The 24,041-nt window shown below is 33.9% G+C and overlaps 1 protein-coding gene across 1 annotated transcript; it reads right to left on the bottom strand.

Moving 5' to 3' along the window:
- Nucleotides 1–350: 350 nt before the first annotated feature.
- Nucleotides 351–2,411, bottom strand: LOC139889432 (uncharacterized). Its single transcript, XM_071872387.1, has 4 exons — nucleotides 1,786–2,411; nucleotides 1,371–1,644; nucleotides 501–1,226; nucleotides 351–392 (listed from the first exon to the last, which is right to left on the bottom strand). Exons 1-4 carry the CDS (start codon nucleotides 2,409–2,411, stop codon nucleotides 351–353), a joined length of 1,668 nt encoding a protein of 555 aa, XP_071728488.1.
- Between the last annotated feature and the right edge of the window lie 21,630 nt (nucleotides 2,412–24,041).

The raw sequence follows: 24,041 nt of genomic DNA, 5'->3' as shown, positions 1-24,041 counted from the left end.
TGTTGGTCTTAGTTGTACTTAAAATATTTAATTATGTGAGTAGAACTATTATGGTTAAATGTTTAGATATTGTACTATGGGGAGAAGCTGTTGTAGGTAGAAACAATCTCACTCACCTTAATCCCTCTTTGCATATTTCTAGAAGTATTGTGAGGAGATACCTTGTACATATCGAGCTCATGTTTTAAGTTCTTGTATAAATACACTGTTATTATTTGTTCTATAATCAAGTGTGCCCACCACAAAATTATAGCATGCTTTGTTGGTAAAATTTGTTGTTCTTTCAATTTTTATCTTGAACTGTAATTATATGTATGGACTAAAAGAAGTACGTACATTCAGTGGCGAAACTAGGATTCTCGGTCATCGGGGGCAAAAATTTTCAACAAAAGCTAAAAAAAAAAAAAAATTCAACAAATGAAACCAAAAAACGACACGAAATATACCTTAAACTAGTAATTTTCTCTACGTAAACGCATATGATGGAAACGCTTCATTACATCTTCATCTTTAACTTCGGCTAGAGCTTCTCTTTCAATTGTACAAATTAAACAAGCATTAAGAAATTCCTCCGAAATACGATTGCATAGGTTCGACTTTACAATTTTCATTGCCGAAAAACATCGTTCAACAGTTGCGGTCGCAACGGGTAACACCAATGCTAGCTTTAATAATCGATAAACCAACAGATAACTTATATATTTCCTTGTTTCCACCATCACTCTAGCAAGGTCGGCAATACCTTTCAAGTCCTTAAACTTTGGATCTTTTTGGACACTATGATGGTATATTTGAAGTTCATCCTCAAGTTCAATCTTATCCGCACTAGTAAAATCTTTTGGATATAAGTCACACAACAATCTTAATTTTTCCGAATCAAACATCGAGAATGAATCACGTGGATTCAACGCCGACATACAAGAAAGTAACTCGGTACTAGCTTCATTAAATCGATCACCAAACTCTTGAATTTGCATATCCAAAACGGTGTTAAAACACTCTATCTCATAATAATATTGATTAGTGATTTTCTCCCTTTGTCTCCTTGAATTAATACAATCTTCATTCATATTCAAAATTCGGATACCATGTTCTTCACAAAAAGATGACACTTTCGTTAAGAAAAGTTCAAACCCATTTATTCTTAACTCTTGCAATTTTTCTTTGGTTGACTCCACTAATTGAACCGCTTCTAAAATGTCTTGATCTTTTCTTTGAAGAGCTTTCTATAAAACATTTGTCAACTCTAAAATGCACAACATTAAGTGTAAATTAAAAATAAAATCAAATGACTTTAAATACTTCAAAAGACCAATCGCTTGATTTTGGTTAGAAGCGCTATTTCCTTCTTGTTTAACAAATTCAAGGACCTTAATAACGGAAGGAAACATTTCAACTAAAGGAACATGTGTATTATAGTGAGAATTCCATCGAGTATATCCGGGTCGTGTAAGAGAAAGCTCTTGATTCAATCCTGTCCCGGTTTCTAGTTTACCACTACCAATTTGTTCTTTTACCCTTTCTTTCTCCGTATCTATCAAAATATCTTTTCGTTTGCAAGAAGCACAAACAACATTTAACAAAACAGCTATCTTGTCAAAGAAGTTCACTATGCCTAAATATTTTTTGCAACCGCTACAACCACTAATTGGAATTGATGAGTAAAACAATGTACATAATATGCCGATTTATTTTCCTCCTAGATTTTTGCTTTTAAACCATTGAACTCACCTCGCATGTTGCTTGTCCATCATAACCTTGTCCTCTCAATTGTTTCATACTCACTTTATGTTTAGTAAAAAAAAAAAAGAATCAATAGAAGCTTTTAGAGAAAAAGAAGATGTATCCTTTACATGAACAAGGCCCACAAATCTCTCTTTAACAAATCCTTGTGCATCAACATATCGTAACACAATAACCATTTGTTCCTTTTTAGATACATCGCTAGACTCATCCACTAACAAAGCAAACACACCATCACCAATTTCTTTAAAGATACATTCGAGTAATTCTTGTTTAAAGCACTTAACAACATCTTTTTGAATGTATGAAGACATCAATTTGTTATTTCCCGGAGCTTTCGGTAGTTTACGGAGTTCCTCATTATGAATATAGATCACGTCCATCAATTTCAAGAAATTTCCCTTATAAATAGATTTTTCTAACTCATCATGACCACAAAATGGTAGAGAACATTTCAAACAATATCTACACGCAGAAATTGTAGCACTCAACCGCATTCGATATTTTGTTTTTGATTTTTCATCTTGCTTATTAAAGGCGTTGGCAATAGATTGATTTGGTTTCTTTAAAGATTGACATTTTTGTAGTGCCGTATTATGAAAGCTATACACATGTCCAACATGCTCTTTAAGTCTCTCTGTCTTTTTCCAATTATTGAACCCGTCCATCACGAATGCTTCACTACCACCTTGGTGCTCAAAATGATCTCTAAATAAGTAGCAACACAAACAATATGCTTTATACGCCTTAATACTATACTCGATCCAATTATATTTTTCGAACCAAGCTTTGACAAAACGCCTACCATTTGTGGATGGAAAATCATAACCTTTTGGTTGAGTAGCTCCTCTAACCCAATATTGTCTTCTTATCTCGTTTCTTTGATTAGCATTATATTGCAAAATTCTTGTTCTATCAACCGGATTTCACGGAAGATTCTCCATATCAACAACATTAATAGGAGTCGAAGAAGATGGTTTCATTCTTTTAAAATAATCTTCCATATCTATTAACAATTAACAATCAACAACATTACAAAACTAATAAGTAAACATGAATGATAACAAATCTATTAACAAAACAATTTCAAATAAATGTTACTGCCTATTTCAAATTTCAACATAACAAAACTTAGTTACTGACTTAATGTTACTGCCTATTTCAAATAAATGAATAACAAAACAATTACTACACATAACAAAATTAATAAATGATCTCTAATTCACAAATAACAATTTACAATCAAATCTATTAACAAATAACAATTAACAATAAAAAATTGTTGATTTAACAGCCTACAGGAAGCTTATTTTAGAATTTTAAACAATTACAATTCACAACAATAATACAAGATACATATTAACTGATTAAACAGAGTAAACAGAAAAATAACAAATACAATTTACAACAGAAATTGAACAAGATACAGATTTATGAATATTAAACCCTAAATTTGATTCAGAGAATTTTACAATTTTAAAAAGATCAATTACACAATTTTTTTCTTACCTTAAAGGCTTAAACTCTTAAACAAATCAGAAACAGAAAACTGGAAGGAGTGGAACTGTGGAAGCCGAAGCAGACAAGCAAGTAGATCGTCTTTTTTTTTCTTTTTCGTACGTACAGAAAGGGATGGAGAGATCAGAAGATGGGTTATAGGATCGATTGTAATACCCCGTCAGAATCCACTAACGACGTATTAACTCTGGTCCCAATGCTTGGCTTGACTTCTACATAACAGCAAGGTTCTACAGCAGAAGCAACTAATACCTGAGATAAAACATGCAAAACGGATCAACATAAAGTTGAGTGAATCTACAAGTTTGAGTAAATAGTTCTCGTATGTTTCATAAAACAGTTTCCATATATCGTTCGTCAAAAATCATTTCTCAAAATCGTTGTTCCGAATAAACCGCTAAGGTTTAATCTCAAAAGTTTGCATATAGCAAATGCTAAGTAATAAACTATTTGTAAGATGTCAAGTTTCAACTGTGAGTGACATCAAAAATTCTTTTTGTTTCATCTATTTGTAGACATTACCATGTCTAGTTTTAAGTTTGTAAACATCATGTTTAAGTAACATTCATCGTAAGTTAGGCCACGAGATTTCTAAAAAGCTTCGTAATAATATACACTTATCATGAGCACTTGATTTTAAAGCTTTAACCTTTGCGTAGGCCGAGCCCACGTCTTTAGTTTACCATATCATGGCGCTACGCCGATCAAGTGTATGAGTAACAACAAAATAAGCACCAGTTATGTTGAGGTGAGGTTTGTCAAACCTAACGGTACCGTCCCTATAAGTCGAGCTTACAAAGTAACTAATATAATCAAGCTAAGGGATTTTTGATCTGAACTCATATGTATATTCTTGGTAAGTTACTCGTGCCTAATATGTAATATAGTTGTAAAAATAGTTTTAAAATAGTTTCAAAAGCAGCATGTATCTCATCCCAAAAATGTTAATGAAAAAGGGACTGTAGACTCACCTTAGCATGAGCACCTGAAATATCTTAGCAAAACGTACTATAGTCGAACAATCTCGATCGAATAACGCAACCTAATCATGTAAGTCACCTTAAGTATACACATATAGGCCATACTATGTCAACCCATAGTGTACGCAAAGTCCTAGTGCTCAGACTGACTCAACAAACAAGTAAAAGTCAACTAGTCCAAGCAAGTCAACAAAAGTCAACCAAAGTCAAACCAAAAGTCAACTCGGTCAAAGTGGTCAACTAAAGTCAAACATCTCAGTAGGTCATGAAAACATGGTCAACATGTCAAACCTAGGTCAAGTATCACTTTACAACTTATAGTTAAGCGAATTGCACATTCTCAGTTTAAAGCATGCCTTCGAAATACGTACGTCGTAGAAAGATTCAACTATAGCTCATAACACATAAATCATAAAATTATGACCAACTCCAGATCACATCTATACTTAAAATAGATTCCAAAAAGTCTGGCCAAAGCCTCATACGATAATTAAAAGTCAGAAGGGGTCTAGTTATGGTTTACTAAATCAGTTTCAGCACACGCGTCAGTTTTGAAACATTTCTCAAAAAATATAGAAAATAGATTTTGATGAACGGCCATTTGGAGTTATCTCAAAACATTCCAAAATTTTAGTGGTGAAATAAAAAAAGACATCTCTTTAGCCAATTCGTACAGTTTAATCAATCTTTTATAGACCTTCCAGTTTTGTTCATCAAACAGACATATCACTTAGATGAGCATATATCTCATGGAAATTCACGTTTTTACAAGTTTGCATACAAATGAAATATGTCAATTAACATATAAACCTACATATTCCAAAAGATCAAAGTCTCAATCAACTCCTAGTTCACTCTAGCAATTTTTATGTAACTTTGAAAACTGATTCAGCTCACTTTAAAAACCAAATCTTTGTTTTGACATAACGGGAGCATTACAAAACCTTTTAACGCAAATCTTAAGTCCGAATTGCATAAATTTTCATTAGGAATACAATAGTACACTTTGTATAAACTAAAACACAAAGCATGCAACTCAAAAAATTCGGATTACAAGCATAACCTAGTCAAAACTTCGATTAAGCATATCTTGAGCATACGATAACGAAATCACGTAAAATCAAAGTCTAAAATTAATAACTTTTCAATATCTATCCATCTAAACATATTAAAAGATCAGTTGACATATCAATTTAATCAGGTCATTAAAATACAAATTCGTTTTTCATGCAAACCACATCAATCAAGCAACCAAACGATAAATTACAACACTAAACACCATTAATTGAGCACTAGACTTGATTACACTATGTAATTGAATAAAAATCTGAATTAATAAAATTAAGGTTACTAGTTATACCTTAAAATCACAATTTTATAGTACGTACGTGTAGAGAATGACGCAAAGAACAACGTTCGTGCACAGGGTTTCTTCTAAAATCAACTTTTGAGGGTGGTGGTGGTGTTGTGATGGCCGATGGCCAAAGAGGGAGAGGGGAGAGGTGAGTGTCGACCAAGAAAAAGAAAAGGGAGAAGGGTTTGGGGTTTAGCTTCTATTTATAGATCAAGTTAGGGCCTAATTAACCACTAATGACCTTGTAGCCCAAGTTAAGGTCCATTTAGGGAGTTGATGGGGGGTTCGGCCATATGGCCCTATAGGGGTGTTCCTGGGATCGTTTTGCTTATTTACTTGTACGCGCGTGGTCCGTTTCGAGTGCCGTTAACCGTACCGGGTCTCCGAAACGTTAACTAGTCGTTGAAACGAAATCACCGGATTTAATTCATTAAATAAATAATAAATTAAATTAGTTTTTCTTAAAGTCAATAATTATTGAAAATAATTATTTTATCGTTTTTCTGTGTTCCGTAGACTGAAAAGCTTTCTAGGCGATTAACTTAATCGTAACGTTTCCTAGTTATCTCGCTATCCGAAATAAGTTCATAAATTAATATAACATATTAATTCATGTAATCCACTAGGATCAAGTATGCATTTAATACTTTTAAATACACAAAGTCTAAGTAATCACCGTTAAATATTTAACGGAGAAGTAACGAATGTAAACGGAAAAAGTCGGGTTGTTACATTACCCACCTGTTATGAAAAATTTCGTCCCGAAATTTTAGTGCACGTCCACCGTAGCCGTCTCCTCGGGAAACAGTTGCGGATACTTTTATCTCATCTGGTCTTCACGCTCCCACGTGAATGCTGGTCCTCTACGGGCATTCCATCTAACTTTAACGATCGGAATTATGCTTTGCTTTAGTTGCTTGACCTCGCGATCCATAATCTCAACAGGTTCTTCGATGAAATTAAGCTTAGGATCAACTTGTACTTCGTCTAAAGGAATTACCAAACTTTCATCTGATAAACATTTCTTCAAATTGGAAACATGAAAAGTGTCGTGAATCTCACTGAGTTCTTGTGGTAGTCTCAGCCTATATGCTACTGGACCAATTCTTTCGGTAATCTCAAACGGTCTAATATATCTCGGACTTAGCTTGCCTCTTTTACCAAAACGCACTACACCCTTCCAGGGTGATACCTTGAGCATAACTTTGTCTCCAACCTGAAATTCTAAATCTCGCCTTCTAACGTCGGCGTAAATCTTTTGACGACTTCGCGCCATTTTCAGTTTCTCTTGTATCTGCGCGATCTTCTCGGTTGTTTCGTGTATGATCTAAGGACCAGTCAATTGACTAACTCCTAACTCAGTCCAACATACGGGTGATCTGCACTTCCTGCCATAAAGTGCTTCAAAAGGCGATGCCTTTATGCTTGCGTGATAACTATCGTTATATGAAAATTCTACTAACGGTAGATGTCTATCCCATCCAATCCCAAAATTAATAACACATGCTCTTAACATGTCTTCCAATATCTGAATGGTTCTCTCGCTTTGACCATCAGTTTGTGGATGGTACGCTGTACTCATGTCTAAACGGGTTCCCATGGCATCTTGTAAAGCTTGCCAAAATCTAGGTGTAAATCTGCTGTCTCTGTCAGAAATAATGGATATCGGCACTCCATGTCGGGAAACTACTTCCTTTATATAGATCTGTGCCAACCTCTCCATCTTATCCGTTTCCTTAATTGGTAGAAGATGAGCTGATTTTGTGAGACGATTAACAATAACATCGTAACCTCTCACAGTCTTGGGTAACTTAGTGATAAAATCCATAGTAATAGTTTCCCACTTCCATTGGGGAATCTCTGGCTGTGTCCGCAGTCCTGACGGTTTCTGATGCTCAGCCTTGACCTTAGCGCAAGTCAAGCACTTACCAACATAGGTAGCGATGTCAGCTTTCATGTTAGGCCACCAGTACAGTGCCTTAAGATCTTGATACATCTTGTCGGATTTATGGTAAATGGAATACTTTGTCTTGTGTGCCTCGTCTAGCACTAGTTCCCTTAATCCGTCAAATCTGTAACATCCCGTTTTTCCCGTACATATTTAAAGGTACAAACTTATTTATTAGTACGCTTATAACTTGTGCGTATGTGATTAAAAGACCTAAGTGCTAGTTATTGTGTAAATATATATATACGAATATGTATGTGTATATATATGTGTTTAGAATATATGCATGGGTATTTGTTGATGTTAAGTCTTGTGAGACTAAAAGATGAAGTTTAGACGTGCATAGGAAGCGTGAACAAGGTGTACAAGTTGAATAAATCGTTAAGTTGTGTAAAGATGTTGAATGGGTCAGTTGAAGGCCAATACCACGCCGCGGAAGCCTTTTTCGCGCCGCGACATTGAACTCAAACCAGAGTCAGGAGGCATGATAAGAAGGGTCGAGTTTTCCTTTAAATGTCGCGCCGCGGAGAAGAAGGCCGCGCCGCGACCAATAACTAGAATCTGAGTCAGGAGTGGTTTAAGACAGCTCGTAAAATACGTTAATTGCCGCGCCGCGACAATTGGGGTCGCACCGCGACCCACTGGGTGAGCTGGTTCCGGATTTTGTTTTTAAAATAAGTGGTTAAAGGGCAAATTCATCTTTTTACGTATAGATCTGATTGGAGCATTTAATCTCCACCACTTATCTCATTTAATTCATTTCTTTTCCATTTTCTTTCTCCAATTTCTCTCAAAACAAAAAAACCCACTTAGATTCAAGTGAGATTTGAGAGTGAAAAATTTAGAGTTGATCTTTGGAGCAAGAATTAGAGTTGTTCTCCTCGTTCTTAGCTACGAGTTGATAGTGTTGGTAAGTCTTAACTGTATGTTTTGAGTTTTAATTAGTTTATGCTAGGGTTTAGTTCATTTGGAACTTGTAAGACCCATTTGGGGGTAATATGGGTGAATTTGGGTTATGTTGATGAAAAGAAACCCTAAATAGCTATAATCTAGGGTTTGGTCTTATGAATTGAGGTTGTAAGTGTTAAATGGTGTTTTTAGTCACTAATACACTTGTAGTTGAAGGAAGAATTGTAAATGGGTCATGTTTGACTAAATATGTAAGTTTAAGTATTAAAATGGGTCAAAAGAGTAATGTTGACCTAGTTTGGGCGAAATGGGTATGAATTACCCTAAGTTTGCGTTAGATAAAGTTAGTAGACTTTAAATCACTAGCTTTAGTGATTTAATATGTGTCTTGGCCATTTATGGGCGGTTTTAGTGTAAGTGAGCTATTTAATGCTAATGGGTCATTAAATGCTCAAGTGTAAGTAATGTGGTTAGCTCCACTAGTTATGTATTGAAAGTGTACTTAATGTATTAGGTACATTGCTTTAAAGTTCGGAAGTGCATAATCATCATCCTTGTATTAAGGTGAGTGGAATAATTATGCGTGTACGTATATAATATATTTATTTATGTAGTATGAATGTGGCATTGTCGCGGTGTTCAAGACACCACATTCTAAGTAACGAGTAGTATTGTCGCGGTGTTCAAGACACTACTCATTGTTTGATTGAGAAGTAGTATTGTCGCGGTGTTTAAGACACCACATTGTCATGGGAGTGTATGTCGCAGTGTTCAAGTCACCACTCATGGTTTGATTGACATGTGGAATCGTCGCGGTGTTCAAGAAGCCACATTGTCATGAGGGTGAGTTAGTCGCGGTGTTCAAGACGTCACCCGGGGGGATTAGTGATGATGCGTTGAAACAGTACCTTTATTTATGAACGGATTTGAGTTATTTTGTTACACGAATTGATTTATTGTATATGTGGTATTTTAATGATTTTAGGTTGATTTCACACATATAGGCAACTAGTCCTATCCGCGTAGTTTAGTTTGTCGGTAAATCCGGTTCATTCCACAGGGAGACAGTGTTCAATGGTTTTTAATAGTCTTTGAAGTTAAACTTATTTTAAGGGAGTTTTGGATTAGGAATTGATAATACTACATAATAATAATAAAATATAACTTAATCCTAATTTAATTGAACTACTTATTAATTTATACGAATACATTAATTATAATTATTAATTTAGAAGTGAATTAATTGAAATCATACTAATAAGTTTATTACTAAATGCTAATTAATAAAATGATAACTTTTTAATAAAACTAATTGTTTAGAATTTTGTTTTGAGCAATTATAAAATAAATTTATTTAAATTAACTAAATAACATATTTTAACTAAATTAATATAAATTAATAAGAATTATAATAATTAACTAGTTATAAACTAATTACTAAATATAAATTAATACTAATTATAAACTAACAACTTAAATATAATAATAAAATAATTAAACCCTAAATTTTAACCTAATTCGTACAGTACCCGTATCGTACTTACGCGTTTCGCGTAGTATAATACGCGTTTCGAGTATGGTTTAATATGTACGCGTATCGTGTAGTTTTATACGCGATCCGCGTATGATATGGTTGATGTGACAAAACAGTGACGAAAAAACTGAGTTATAAAGTTGTGTAATTATTTTCTTTTTAGTTTTACTGAATAAATATACGTGAATAATAAAAATAATAATTAACAATAAATAAAATGGGAGTGTTTACTTAAATGTGTCACCTCTAGGTCCATGGATTGTTTTAAGTTTTAAGCTCGTATTAAAATGTTTAGTATAAAACTTATATTTTCCTTTCGAATAAATAATAAGTTTTGACTAACTAAATTAAATCTAATTTTCATTGGATTATATTTAGATAGTTACTAGTCCTTAAGTATTTAAATTGAGACCCAACCCAGTTTTGACCTTCGCCAAAACCCAAATCATAACGGTTTCCCTTTTTACAATTTCACTATTATATGACTAGTGATATTACCCAAACCACCGAACCTTACTTTTTAATTTACTGTTAGTAAATTAGTTATAAGTTCGTCTAGATCACTTTTAATGTTGAAGCTTAATTTATATAAATAAAAATAACTTTCGTTATTTTAATCTAACAAATTAAGTGACAAGGGTTAAATATCCAAATATATAATAATGGTTCTTTTAATTAGGCTCAATATTAAAAATACTAAAGTTATATTTTAATTTTTATAAATGATAACAATCCATTTCACTAGGGGCTCTACATCTAAGCAAACATTAGGGAAATTAGCTACTCATTATACTAGGGTAAACATAAAAATATAAATGTACAAACATAATTATAATGATAAAAACTGATAACGATAATTTTAACAGAATATACTTACGAAAATCTTCACTCTCATTTACTTTAAACGGTAGAAAATTACAATAATAACACCCCATTTGCGCATACAATAATGCCCTTAATCATGAACAATACACCCTTAATATTTGAAACTATCCTAAATATTGAACCTGAGAATTAATTTGGTACAGAATACTTAAAAATTGCAGTAACTAATGTATATTTGTGTGTGTAGTCTTTTCTTTTAAAATGTGTGTCTGCCTTCTCCCCTTTCTATCTATTAGTACTCCGTATTATTACATCTTGTGAATTGTGTAGTTGGAGAAAATGAGTGCGTAGTCTTCCTTTTTTGCTGTACCACTGATAAAGAATTCATATTTAAACACAAAAGCCACCGTCCCATACACATTGGAATCTGAATCTGGACAAGATATTACGCGTTTCGCGTAGGAGTCCACACGATCCGCGTAAGGCAAAATTACTACGCGTTTCGCGTAGGTCTTCACACGATTCGCGTAAGAATAGCCGACAGTTTTCTTGTTTTTATTTTATGTTTTGTTCTCTTTTGATCCCGCGTTGACGTTTATCGATTTGGACCTTTTCATTTGAACTCTTTTTCTTTGCTCATCTTGAACTTGTATTCGGGTAATATTATCTCGACATATATTTGGTTTAAATCCATCGTTTATCGTCTTTTCTTCAAACTTCGAGCTCGTATTATCTTTTGTCGTTTTTCTCGTGATTTATACATTTGAATGTCTTAGTAAACAGTAAAAACCTATGAAATATAAATGATATTGCGTCGAATAATATGTATGTTTAAAGCAATATCAAAATACCCCACACTTGAACGTTGCTTGTCCTCAAGCAATTACATCTTCTAAATAGAATCGGAACATTACATATTTTTCCTTATCGAACATTAAATCACACAACACACACTACACGAAATAAAACACACGCGATATGGAATAAGTTGGAAACACTACACAATTTTTATTGAATCACACGCACACCACACGAATTGAAATTCTGACAACAGAAACAAAGTTGAAATTCGTGATTAAGGTTTAAAAATTTGGATCCTTAGGGAAAATTGGACCTTGTGAAAACGTTTTATGATTTTTATAAAATGTCATGCTAGTTTTTACACTAGACACGTTTTTCGATTTTAACCTCAAATTCCGGTTGAGGGTAACTGAAAACCGTAGTCTCAGTCGGCGATTAGCAAGCTATCCGCCCCCATAATTGAAGTATCATGGAACTTGAAACCGAATGTCCTAAAAATGGTTTTACACAATATAATTCATAAAATAGCACAAGTTTTAGAGTAAAATTATATCGTGTGCAAATATCATCGGTGAACCATGAGTTTGCACACCTCAATTTATTATGGCATATGTATGTTGATCGCGGTCAAACATAGATGCGGTTGATCTTTACGGAGATCATCCATCTGAGGATTAGATTCATTAGTCTTAAAAGCTAATTTGCAACGTGCCCCCCCATTGTACGAGACAGATCCATCTCATGGTTAGGATAAGTCTGACCACCAAAAACCCTGTTTGATGCTGAGGTGAGGTGAATTTCCAGCCAATGATAGAGATGACTTTTCAAGATTTTTCGTCAACCTACAGCTGTTCTGGACTACATCTTCTAACATAGGTTAGCAAGTGTGTCATTTTGGAAGACTTTACTTCCTTAACGAGATATTCAGGTTTATACATTCCAAAGCGATGATATCTGCAATACTTCATAGAAACATGTGATAAATAGTTCTAAACATATGGGGTTTATAAATTTTGTTATACTTGGTTTTTTTTTTTTTTTTTTTTAACTTTATAATCAATTAAAACTTTAAAATTGCTTTTATAAATTTATATGTGTTGCTACGGAAATTTTGGTTCTAATACCTAGTCTTTATCCGTTTATAAATTTTAAAAATTAATTTATAAAATTTAATAATTTAAAAGTTAAATTTTTTAATATTTTATGTAAATAAAAATAAAAAACAAAAACATTCTTATTTATTTATATAATTTTTTTTATTATATATATATATATATATATATATATATATATATATATATATATATATATATATATATATATATATATATATATATATATATATATATATATATATATATATATATATATATATATATATATATATATATATATATATATATATATATATATTTTAAACTTTATAAGTACTTAAATTTCAAAATATCAATTTTAAATTTATATTTGATGTAACGGAAATTTCGGTTGTTATACCTAGTCTTTATCCGTTTATAAATTTTTAATATCAATTTATAATTTAATACTTTAAAAGTTAAAGTTTTAATATTTTTCAAAAACAACTTGAAAATGAAACACTCTAAAATTTTTTTTTTTTTTTTAAAATTTTATAGAAGAAAATTAATATTTAGAATTAAAAACAAGTACATGAAAAATAAAAATTAAATGAATTTAAAATACACTCTATATTTTTTATATATATATATACTTTTAAATCAACTAATTTTCAGACTTAAAACTTTGTTTCCTATCAACTAGGTAGAGACAATCTCGGTTTTACACCTATCATTATCCACGACAAAAGTTTACAAGTTATATATCTTTACGGTTATTGATAAAAAGTATATTTTTAGTAGTTTTAATTTTTCTTATGTTTTTAGTGGTTTACCATTTAAAAGATATATTATGAATCCAACAATAAATTTCGTGCAATTTGAAGAACGACAATTCAGTTATTACACTTAGCATTATCGTTTTCAATGAAAACAGGTTAAACTCAAGGTTTATCAATTTTAAATGGTAGACCCTTTTTAATAAAAGCACAACAAACAAATACAAACTAAAACACACCAAAACATAAACACACAAAAATTCAAAAATACAAAAATACGCAAAAATACAAAAAATGCACAAAAACACAATTGGCGAGAAAAAGACTTAGATTGTGAAATCGCGTCGATTTGCTTCATAGTGGAGTCGTACCATTTCGCCCCCATGGCTTCGTAGGCGTAACCTCGTTGGTTTAAGAGGTTTTCCTTTGAACATTTAAAAGGCCCTTCTCGGCATAAGGTTACGTACTCGAAATTAGAGTCCGTCTGGTTCTTTGGACAATTTCCATAATGAGCTGGTTTTCCACATTTTACACATTTGCCCAAATGACGTGATCGACGTTTCTTAGCTGATTTTGATTTTCCTTTGGCATAATTTTTCTCGTTAAGTTCTTGCCTTATTTCTTTACTCGTCTGATCGCATCTTCTCTTTATATCTAACACCACATCTCTCGGTAAAATTTTATCGCACATTAAAAAGAAGTGGTTGTAGACATATTAATTGCGCATCTTGAAAATAAACAATAAATAAAAACGAAAAGAAGAAAATAAAAAGGTAGAATGGAGGAAGAAGACTAGTTCTTTAGTGTCTGCTAGGGAAAGACCAAACGAACCCCACTCTTAAAGATGAAAATAAAGTTTGAGAATGGAGTTAACAAGCTTTAAAGTTACCCTGAATTTACTTGTCCTTAGGGTAGAATGTGATCTCGTCTCTTTCCGTAGTATTGATTCCTTCAAAGTATAATTTGAGTCGATGACCGTTCACTTTGAAAGTTCCACCGTCTTTGCTATATAATTCTGCATATCCAGATGGAAAAACTTGTTTTATTATATATGGTCCAGTCCATCGGGATCTAAGTTTCCCAGGTGAAAACTTAAAACGTGATTGGAATACTAATACTTTATTCCCTTGTTCAAATTCTTTCTTTTCTTTTAACCGTGCATCGTGCCATCTTTTAGTTTTCTCCTTGTATGTTTTAGAGTTTTCATACGCTTGTAGTCTTAATTCATCTAATTCATTCAGTTGCAAGAATCGGTTTTCTCCGGCTTTTACAAGGTCGGTATTACATTCTCTCAGAGCCCAGTATGCCTTGTGTTCAACTTCGACAGGTAGATGACACGCCTTACCGTAAATCAATCGCAAAGGTGTAGTATCGATGGTCGTTTTGAATGCAGTTCTAAATGCCCAAAGTGCATCATCTAGCTTTCGATGCCAGATTTTTGGATTATTTTTAACCGTTCTTTCTAAAATTCGTTTAAGACCTCTGTTCGTGTTTTCAACTTGACCACTCGTTTGAGGGTGGTAAGAAGTTGAAAAACGATGATTAACTCCGTACTTTTTAAGAACTTTCTCTAGTAGTAGATTTGTAAAATGAGTTCCACGATCACTGATTAATGCTTTTGGAATCCCAAAACGTGAGAAAAGATTTTTAAGAAAGCTGGCAACAACTCGAGCATCGTTAGTGGGTTGGGCTTTTGTTTCAACCCATTTAGAAACGTAATCGACTGCCACGAGAATGTATTTGCATTTGTTAGAAGCGGGAAATGGACCCATGAAGTCAATACCCCATATGTCGAATACTTCGCATACTAAGATGCCTTGTTGTGGCATTTCGTCTCTCTTGGAGATATTTCCAGATCTTTGACAAGAATCACAAGTTTTTACCATATTGTATGCATCTTTAAAAATTGTAGGCCAGTAAAAACCTGAGTCAAAAACCTTTTTGGCTGTATAGCTTGGTCCGAAATGTCCACCAGCCGGTCCTTCATGACAGTGCTCTAGAATTTGTTGCGCTTCTTTGCCGTATACACATCGACGAATAACTTGGTCAGCTCCTATACGAAAGAGGTTAGGGTTTTCCCAAAAGTAAAACTTCAGATCAGCAAAGAATTTCTTCTTTTGCTGATAAGTTTGATTTTTAACAAGAATTCCCGCGGCTAGATAATTAGCATAGCCCGCAAACCATGGAATTTCTTCTTCTATTTCAATTCTCATAAGGAACTCGTCCGGAAAAGTATCGTGAATAACAGATTCGTCGAGTGTTTCTAAGTTAGGATTTTCAAGATGGGATAAATGATCTGCAGCGAGATTTTCAGCTCCTTTTTTATCTTTAATTTCAATGTTGAATTCTTGTAGGAGAAGAATCCAACGAATTAGTCTAGGTTTAGCATCTTGCTTTTTGAATAAGTACTTTAGGGCTGAATGATCAGTATAAACAATTGTTTTAGATAACACTAAGTAAGATCTAAACTTATCGAAAGAAAAAACTACTGCAAGGAGCTCCTTCTCAGTAGTCGTGTAATTCAACTGAGCTCCTGTAAGTGTTTTACTTGCGTAATAGATTGGTTGAAATTTGTTATCTTGACGTTGACCTAAAACAGCTCCCATCGCGAAATCACTAGCATCACACATTAGTTCGAAAGGTTTGGACCAGTCGGGTGATACCATAATGGGCGCATTCGTAAGTTTATCTTTTAGAATGGAGAAAGCTTGTAAGCATTCATCATTGAAGTCGAATGTACTGTCTTTCTCGAGAAGTTTAGTCATGGGTCGAGCGATTTTGGAAAAATCCTTTATGAATCGTCGATAGAATCCCGCATGACCTAAGAAACTACGAATTCCTTTAACGTTAGTTGGAGGAGGAAGCTTTGAGATTACATCGATCTTAGCTTTGTCTACTTCCATTCCATCTCGAGAAATCTTGTGTCCTAAAACAATGCCTTCCTTCACCATGAAGTGGCAGTTTTTCCAATTTAAAACAAGATTTGATTCCTCACAACGAATTAACATTCGCTCGAGGTTGGAAAGGCATGAATCGAAGGAGTCTCCAAAAACCGAGAAATCGTCCATAAAGACTTCCATACTTCCTTCTATCATGTCATGAAATATTGCCATCATACACCTTTGAAAGGTGCCTGGCGCGTTGCATAATCCGAACGGAATTCGTCGGTATGCGAATGTACCAAATGGACAAGTAAATGTTGTCTTGTCTTGGTCTTTTAGATCAATGGGAATTTGAAAATAATCGGAGAATCCATCAAGGAAACAATAATATTCTTTTCCCGCTAAACGTTCTAGCATTTGATCAATATAAGGAAGTGGGAAATGATCTTTCCTTGTGGCGTCGTTTAAACGACGGTAGTCTATACAGACTCTCCAGCCAGTGACTGTTCTTGTAGTAACAGGTTCATTATCATCATTAAGAACGACAGTTGTACCTCCTTTCTTGGGTACTAATTGTACAGGACTAACCCATGGGCTATCGGATATAGGGTATATTAACCCGGTATCAAGTAATTTGATAACCTCCTTCTTGACAACTTCTTTCATGTTAGGGTTTAACCTTCGTTGTCTTTGTACTACGGGTTTAAAATCTTCTTCCATTAGAATCTTATGAGTACAATAAGCGGGGTTAATCCCTGGAATATCAGTTGTTTTCCAAGCAATTGCTTTCTTATGAGTTTTTAGAACGGACATTAACCTACTCTTTTCGTTATCGGAAAGTTTTGATGAAATTATAACAGGTAATTGTGATGTACCTTGGAGAAAAGCATACTCCAAATGTTTCGGGAGTTCTTTAAGCTCCAAGGTTGGCGGTTCTTCCAAGGAAGATTTTATTCGGAACCTGTTACCATCGGTAATTTCTTCAAAGGGTTCATCTTCTTTGGGAGTTTCTTCCTCACAATAATCTTCATCGATTACTACTTTCAATAATTCGTCAAGTTCAAGTTCTACATCGAATTCATCACCTTCACTCATTGAGGTGAAGTTCGAGGTGTCGACATTTAGTAATTCTTGCAATTCTTTTTCGATACAACAATCAACAATATCTACCTTATAACATTCGTCATCGGAAGAGATAGGTTGTTTCATAGCTTTATCTATGTTTAGGGTAACTTTGTCTTCCCCTACACCTAGGCTAAGCTTTTTGTCTTTAACACGCACAATTGCATCAGCGGTATTTAAAAATGGTCGCCCTAGAATTAGGGGAACCTTGCTATCTTCTTCCATTTCGAGAACAACGAAGTCGGCAGGGAAGATTAAATGATTGACTTTAACTGGTAGGTTTTCGGCAATACCAATAGGATAGTTAAAAGTTCTATCTGCTAGGCGTATACACATCCTAGTTGGTTTTAGATCGCCTAGGTTTAGTTTTAAGTATAAGGAGTGTGGCATAAGATTGATACTTGCGCCTAAGTCAGCTAATGCATCGTACATTACTGAATCTCCCATCAGACACGGAATAATGAAACTACCAGGATCTCCAAGTTTCGGCGGCATCTTTTGCTTTTGCAAAATTGCTAAGCATTCCTCGTTGAGGAATGTGGTTGAAACTTCTTCATATTTACCTTTATCGGCTATGAGATCCTTAATAAACCTTCCATAATTTGGCATACCCCTAAGGACTTCCGCGAGTGGCATGTTAATGCTAATTTGCTTGATCATATCTGAAAATTTTTTATATTGGCTTGCGAGTTTGTCTTTCTTTAATGCTTTCGGGTATGGAATAGGTGCTTTGTGCACCTTCAATGGTGGTTCTTCAATTTTCTTTTATATGATCTCAGGTGGATCATCTTTTTCTTGTTCTTTCTCAACATGTTCATCTATATCAACAGGGTCTTGTAAACTAGAAGAAGATAAAGGAACTTCTGAGGTCTTACTAGTTTCTGGGTTAACAGTTAAACCACTTCTAGTAGTTATAGCATTTACATGCTCATTCCTTGTTTGATTGTTGTTGGGATTCACTTGAGTATTTGAGGGGAGAGCGCCAGGTGGCCTCTCTGATAGTAACTGTGAGATCCTTCCAACATCTCTTTCTAAATTCTAAATCGTAGCTTGTTGATTTCGAATTTGTTGAGTTTGAATTTCTGCAGTTTGCTCGTGCTCAACCATAAAATCTCTTAAGAGATCTTCTAAACCGGATTTCTTCTCGGGTTGTGGTTGTATAAGTGCTTGTGGTTGTGGTTGTGGTTGATTGTGTTGGAAATTATTTTGATAAATTCGTTGAGGTTGATTTCGATTGTTTAGGTTATTGTAACCTGGTGGTGGATTTCTTTGATTTTGATTTTGATTTTTGAAATTTTGGTTGTTTTGATAAACCGGATTTCCTCCGTGATAGTTATTATTATTTAAACCTGAAGGTCCTCCAGTTTGATAGTTGTTAATTGGAGGATATTTTCGGTTATTTGCTTCTATCGCTGGAAAATCGTTGAAATTCATCTCACCTTTTCGTAAGTAACCTAGGAAATTTGCTTGCTCTTCCATCGTTGTTTTATCACAATCTCTAGTAAGATGGGGGCCTTGGCACATTTCACATCCTACCCTGATAGCATGCATTTCCTTGGTTACTTTCTCAATTTGTCTTGCTTGATTTGCCATTTGTACTTTTAAAGAAGCAATTTCATCATTGCTTTCGATATTAGCAACGGTTGATGATCTAGAGAATTCTATCTCTTGATGCCAATTATGGGAATGTGCTGCTATATCGGCAATGATTGTGTGAGTGTCTTCTGGTGTTTTCTTCATTATCGAACCACCTGCTGCAACATCGATATCTTTTCTAGTAGCAACATTTACTCCTTTATAGAATATTTGGACTTTTTGGAATGTATTCAACCCGTGTTGAGGACATACCCTAAGCATTTTGTTGAATCGGGTCCAAGCTTCATAAAGGGTTTCGTTAAGTTTTTATTTGAAATGATTTATATCACTTTGCAATTTCGCTGCTTTTGAAGCAGGGAAGAATTCTGACAAAAATTTGTCCATCATGTCATTCCAGTTTTCGATATAACCTTCTGGTAATGAGTCTAGCCAATCTCTTGCATCGTCCTTTAAGGACCATGGAAAGATTTTCAAACATGCGACTTCATCGGAGACATCCTTAATTTTGAATAGTTTGCAAATGCTTACAAACTTACGAAGATGCTCGTTAGCATCCTCATTTGGAGCTCCACCGAATTGGCATGTATTAGTCACCATGTGAAGGAATTGACCTTTTATTTCAAAGCCGTCAGTCATCGTAGGTTGGATGATTGCGTGGCCTTGACCTGTTCTTGTCGCCTTCATTAATGCTTCCATCGTTTGATTTGTAACAGCCATATCCGATTCTATGATTTGTTGAATATCTGGTTCAGAGTTAGAATCTAATGAAAGTGATTCTAAATCCTCAGCGAGAGATTCTACTTCTTGAGCTCTTAAGCGTTCGTGAAATTCTCTTTCGGGTTCAGGATATGGAGAAGTTAATTCAGTGTTGGAGGAAGGTAAATTCATGCATTAATTTCTATCATAACATTAAAAGCTTTTCTAGGAATGAATTCCTATAAAAGGATCGAATAACCTAAAGTCTATTAAAATCTTTTAAACGTAATCGTTCCCCGGCAGCGGCGCCAAAAAGTTGATGCGGTGAAACAGTACCTTTATTTATGAACGGATTTGAGTTATTTTGTTACACGAATTGATTTATTGTATATGTAGTATTTTAATGATTTTAGGTTGATTTCACACATATAGGCAACTAGTCCTATCCGCGTAGTTTAGTTTGTCGGTAAATCCGGTTCGTTCCACAGGGAGACAGTGTTCAATGGTTTTTAATAGTCTTTGAAGTTAAACTTATTTTAAGGGAGTTTTGGATTAGGAATTGATAATACTACATAATAATAATAAAATATAACTTAATCCTAATTTAATTGAACTACTTATTAATTTATACGAATACATTAATTTTAATTATTAATTTAGAAGTGAATTAATTGAAATCATACTAATAAGTTTATTACTAAATGCTAATTAATAAAATGATAACTTTTTAATAAAACTAATTGTTTAGAATTTTGTTTTGAGCAATTATAAAATAAATTTATTTAAATTAACTAAATAACATATTTTAACTAAATTAATATAAATTAATAAGAATTATAATAATTAACTAGTTATAAACTAATTACTAAATATAAATTAATACTAATTATAAACTAACAACTTAAATATAATAATAAAATAATTAAACCCTAAATTTTAACAGAATTCGTACAGTACCCGTATCGTACTTACGCGTTTCGCGTAGTATAATACGCATTTCGCGTATGGATTAATATGTACGCGTATCGTGTAGTTTTATACGCGATCCGCGTATGATATGGTTGATGTGACAAAACAGTGACGAACAAACTGAGTTATAAAGTTGTGTAATTATTTTCTTTTTAGTTTTACTGAATAAATATACGTGAATAATAAAAATAATAATTAACAATAAATAAAATGGGAGTGTTTACTTAAATGTGTCACCTCTAGGTCCATGGATTGTTTTAAGTTTTAAGGTCGTATTAAAATGTTTAGTATAAAACTTATATTTTCCTTTCGAATAAATAATAAGTTTTGACTAACTAAATTAAATCTAATTTTCATTGGATTATATTTATATACTTACCAGTCCTTAAGTATTTAAATTGAGACCCAACCCAGTTTTGACCTTCGCCAAAATCCAAATCATAACGGTTTCCCTTTTTACAATTTCACTATTATATGACTAGTGATATTAACCAAACCACCGAACCTTACTTTTTAATTTAGTGTTAGTAAATTAGTTATAAGTTCGTCTAGATCACTTTTAATGTTGAAGCTTAATTTATATAAATAAAAATAACTTTCGTTATTTTAATCTAACAAATTAAGTGACAAGGGTTAAATATCCAAATATATAATAATGGTTCTTTTAATTAGGCTCAATATTAAAAATACTAAAGTTACATTTTAATTTTTACAAATGATAACAATCCATTTCACTAGGGGCTCTACATCTAAGCAAACACTAGGGAAATTAGCTACTCATTATACTAGGGTAAACATAAAAATATAAATGTACAAACATAATTATAATGATAAAAACTGATAACGATAATTTTAACAGAATATACTTATGAAAATCTTCACTCTCATTTACTTTAAACGGTAGAAAATTACAATAATAACACCCCTTTTGCGCATACAGTAATGCCCTTAATCACGAACAATACACCCTTAATATTTGAAACTATCCTAAATATTGAACCTGAGAATTAATTTGGTACAGAATACTTAAAAATTACAGTAACTAATGTATATTTGTGTGTGTAGTCTTTTCTTTTAAAATGTGTGTCTGCCTTCTCCCCTTTCTATCTATTAGTACTCCGTATTATTAAATCTTGTGAATTGTGTAGTTGGAGAAAATGAGTGCATAGTCTTCCTTTTTTGCTGTACCACTGATAAAGAATTCATATTTAAACACAAAAGCCACCGTCCCATACATATTGGAATCTAAATCTGGACAAGATATTACGTGTTTCGCGTAGGAGTCCACACGATCCGCGTAAGGCAAAATTACTACGCGTTTCGCGTAGGTCTTCACACGATTCGCGTAAGAATAGCCGACAGTTTTCTTGTTTTTATTTTATGTTTTGTTCTCTTTTGATCCCGCATTGACGTTTATCGATTTGGACCTTTTCATTTGAACTCTTTTTCTTTGCTCATCTTGAACTTTTATTCGGGTAATATTATCTCGACATATATTTGGTTTAAATCCATCGTTTATCGTCTTTTCTTCAAACTTCGAGCTCGTATTATCTTTTGTCGTTTTTCTCGTGATTTATACATTTGAATGTCTTAGTAAACAGTAAAAACCTATGAAATATAAATGATATTGTGTCGAATAATATGTATGTTTAAAGCAATATCAAGTGATAATGCGGTGTTTAAGTAACACTAATGGATGTTATGAACTCCGACGGTCTTTTACAAGTACCGTTCCCTTGTACGATTGGTTAGCCATGGTTGTGTGAATTCATATCTAGCATAATTAAATTGTGAACTATGTGCTATTGTTGTTGCTAGCTTCTTGTGAATTGTGGATAGTAGTTTATGCATGATGTTTGCATGGTTATCGAATTGCTAGCTTGTATGCGGTATGGTAAGTGATTGCAAGTAAGTAGGTTATATATGAACATGTATAATTATTGCATTCACTAAGCGTTAGCTTACCCCTCTCGTTGTTTATGTTTTTAGATGCTGGTGCGGATAAGGGAAAAGGGGTTGTTGGGCACTAGGTGTCCTTTGATGATGTTTCGTTGGAGGTTTTGAAGTTGGCCTAGCGTTTCGGGTAGTTTAGCCCCAAACCATGCTCGAAGTGTTGTTTGGATTAAAACTATCGTTGTTGGATAGGTCAAATTTGTATCACATTTATTAATGGCCTTCGTGCCTTTTGTAAACACTAAACTCGTTGTATGTTTTAACGAAACTTGTGGAATGGTTTACAAATTTAATTGGCGTGTAAATGTGTATTATTTTAAAAAAAAAATTTATCGTATGGAATACGGGTTGGGTTGTTTCAAGTGGTATCAGAGCATGGTCTAAGGGATTTACGCGACTTGAGATAGGTGCCTAGACTTAGACTTTATTGTGTTTGCGCTTTATGCAGGGCTTGTAGGACTTCGGGTCGGATCGGGAATTGTTAGTGCATAGGTTTATGTGAACTAACCTTGCGCTATTTATTTTGTGATGTATTTGAAATCCATCAAGCGAGATAGACGTTGTACTAGCAAGCTAATGCGAGATGCTCACGTAACAATGACTAGCTACCATTGTTACGGGTGCAAATCGCGTCAAACAAGCGAAGTACGACGATTGTTGAGCAAGATGGGGCGGTAAGGTGTATATGTGTATATATGCGTGTCATGTCTTTCATTCGTTGTTTAACCTCTTTCGTTTTATAGAATGAAGTTGAGAAATGGACACGACACCGATAATGGGGGCACGAGCGAGGACCCCGAGTTCAAGGCCAAAGTTGAGGCCATTTTGAAAAGTCATCATGCGTCTTTCCTTGAAGATGTTAGGAAAATGTTTCTAGATACGATTGACGAGCAATTAGTCAACGTAGTAAAGGAGCAAATTAAAGTTGTCCTTCAAGAGGACAATGTTGGGAGACGACACTTTTTCTATAAGAATTTTAAAGATGCTCAACCTCCTACTTTTGAGGGCGAACGGGACCCACTTAAGAGTGCCCGGTTGATCTCCGATATGGAGGGGGCTTTTCGTACTTGTGAATGCCCGCTTGATAAAAAGACAAGGTATGGTTGTAGCATGTTGAGAGGTGACGCTAAATTGTGGTGGGATGCGAAAATCCAACTCTATGGTGAAGAACAATGTATGGATTTTACTTAGGAAGAGTTCAAGGCGGAGTTTTTCGACGAATACCGAACTTCGGCCGATCTTACGAGGCTTAAGGACGAGTTATGTTCCTTGAGGCAAGGGTCGATGGATTTGAACACTCTCAAATCCGTTTTCTTGTCTAAGACCCAATTTTGCCCGGAGTATGTCGGGAATGATAAAATG

Source organism: Rutidosis leptorrhynchoides, chromosome 2, assembly GCF_046630445.1.
Source record: "Rutidosis leptorrhynchoides isolate AG116_Rl617_1_P2 chromosome 2, CSIRO_AGI_Rlap_v1, whole genome shotgun sequence".
In the NCBI taxonomy this organism is placed as follows: Eukaryota; Viridiplantae; Streptophyta; class Magnoliopsida; order Asterales; family Asteraceae; genus Rutidosis; species Rutidosis leptorrhynchoides.
This window is presented reverse-complemented; position numbering and strand designations above follow the sequence as displayed.

Excerpts from the sequence above, each read along its gene's own strand:
- LOC139889432 (XM_071872387.1), bottom strand. The coding sequence starts at position 2,411 with ATGGACGGGTTCAATAATTGGAAAAAGACAGAGAGACTTAAAGAGCAT. Across the intron at positions 1,227-1,370 it reads TGTTTCCTTCCGTTATTAAG|AAAGCTCTTCAAAGAAAAGA; the intron begins GTCCTTGAATTT and ends AATGTTTTATAG. Across the intron at positions 393-500 it reads CCGAAGTTAAAGATGAAGAT|CTTTTGTTGAAAATTTTTGC; the intron begins GTAATGAAGCGT and ends TTTTTTTTTTAG.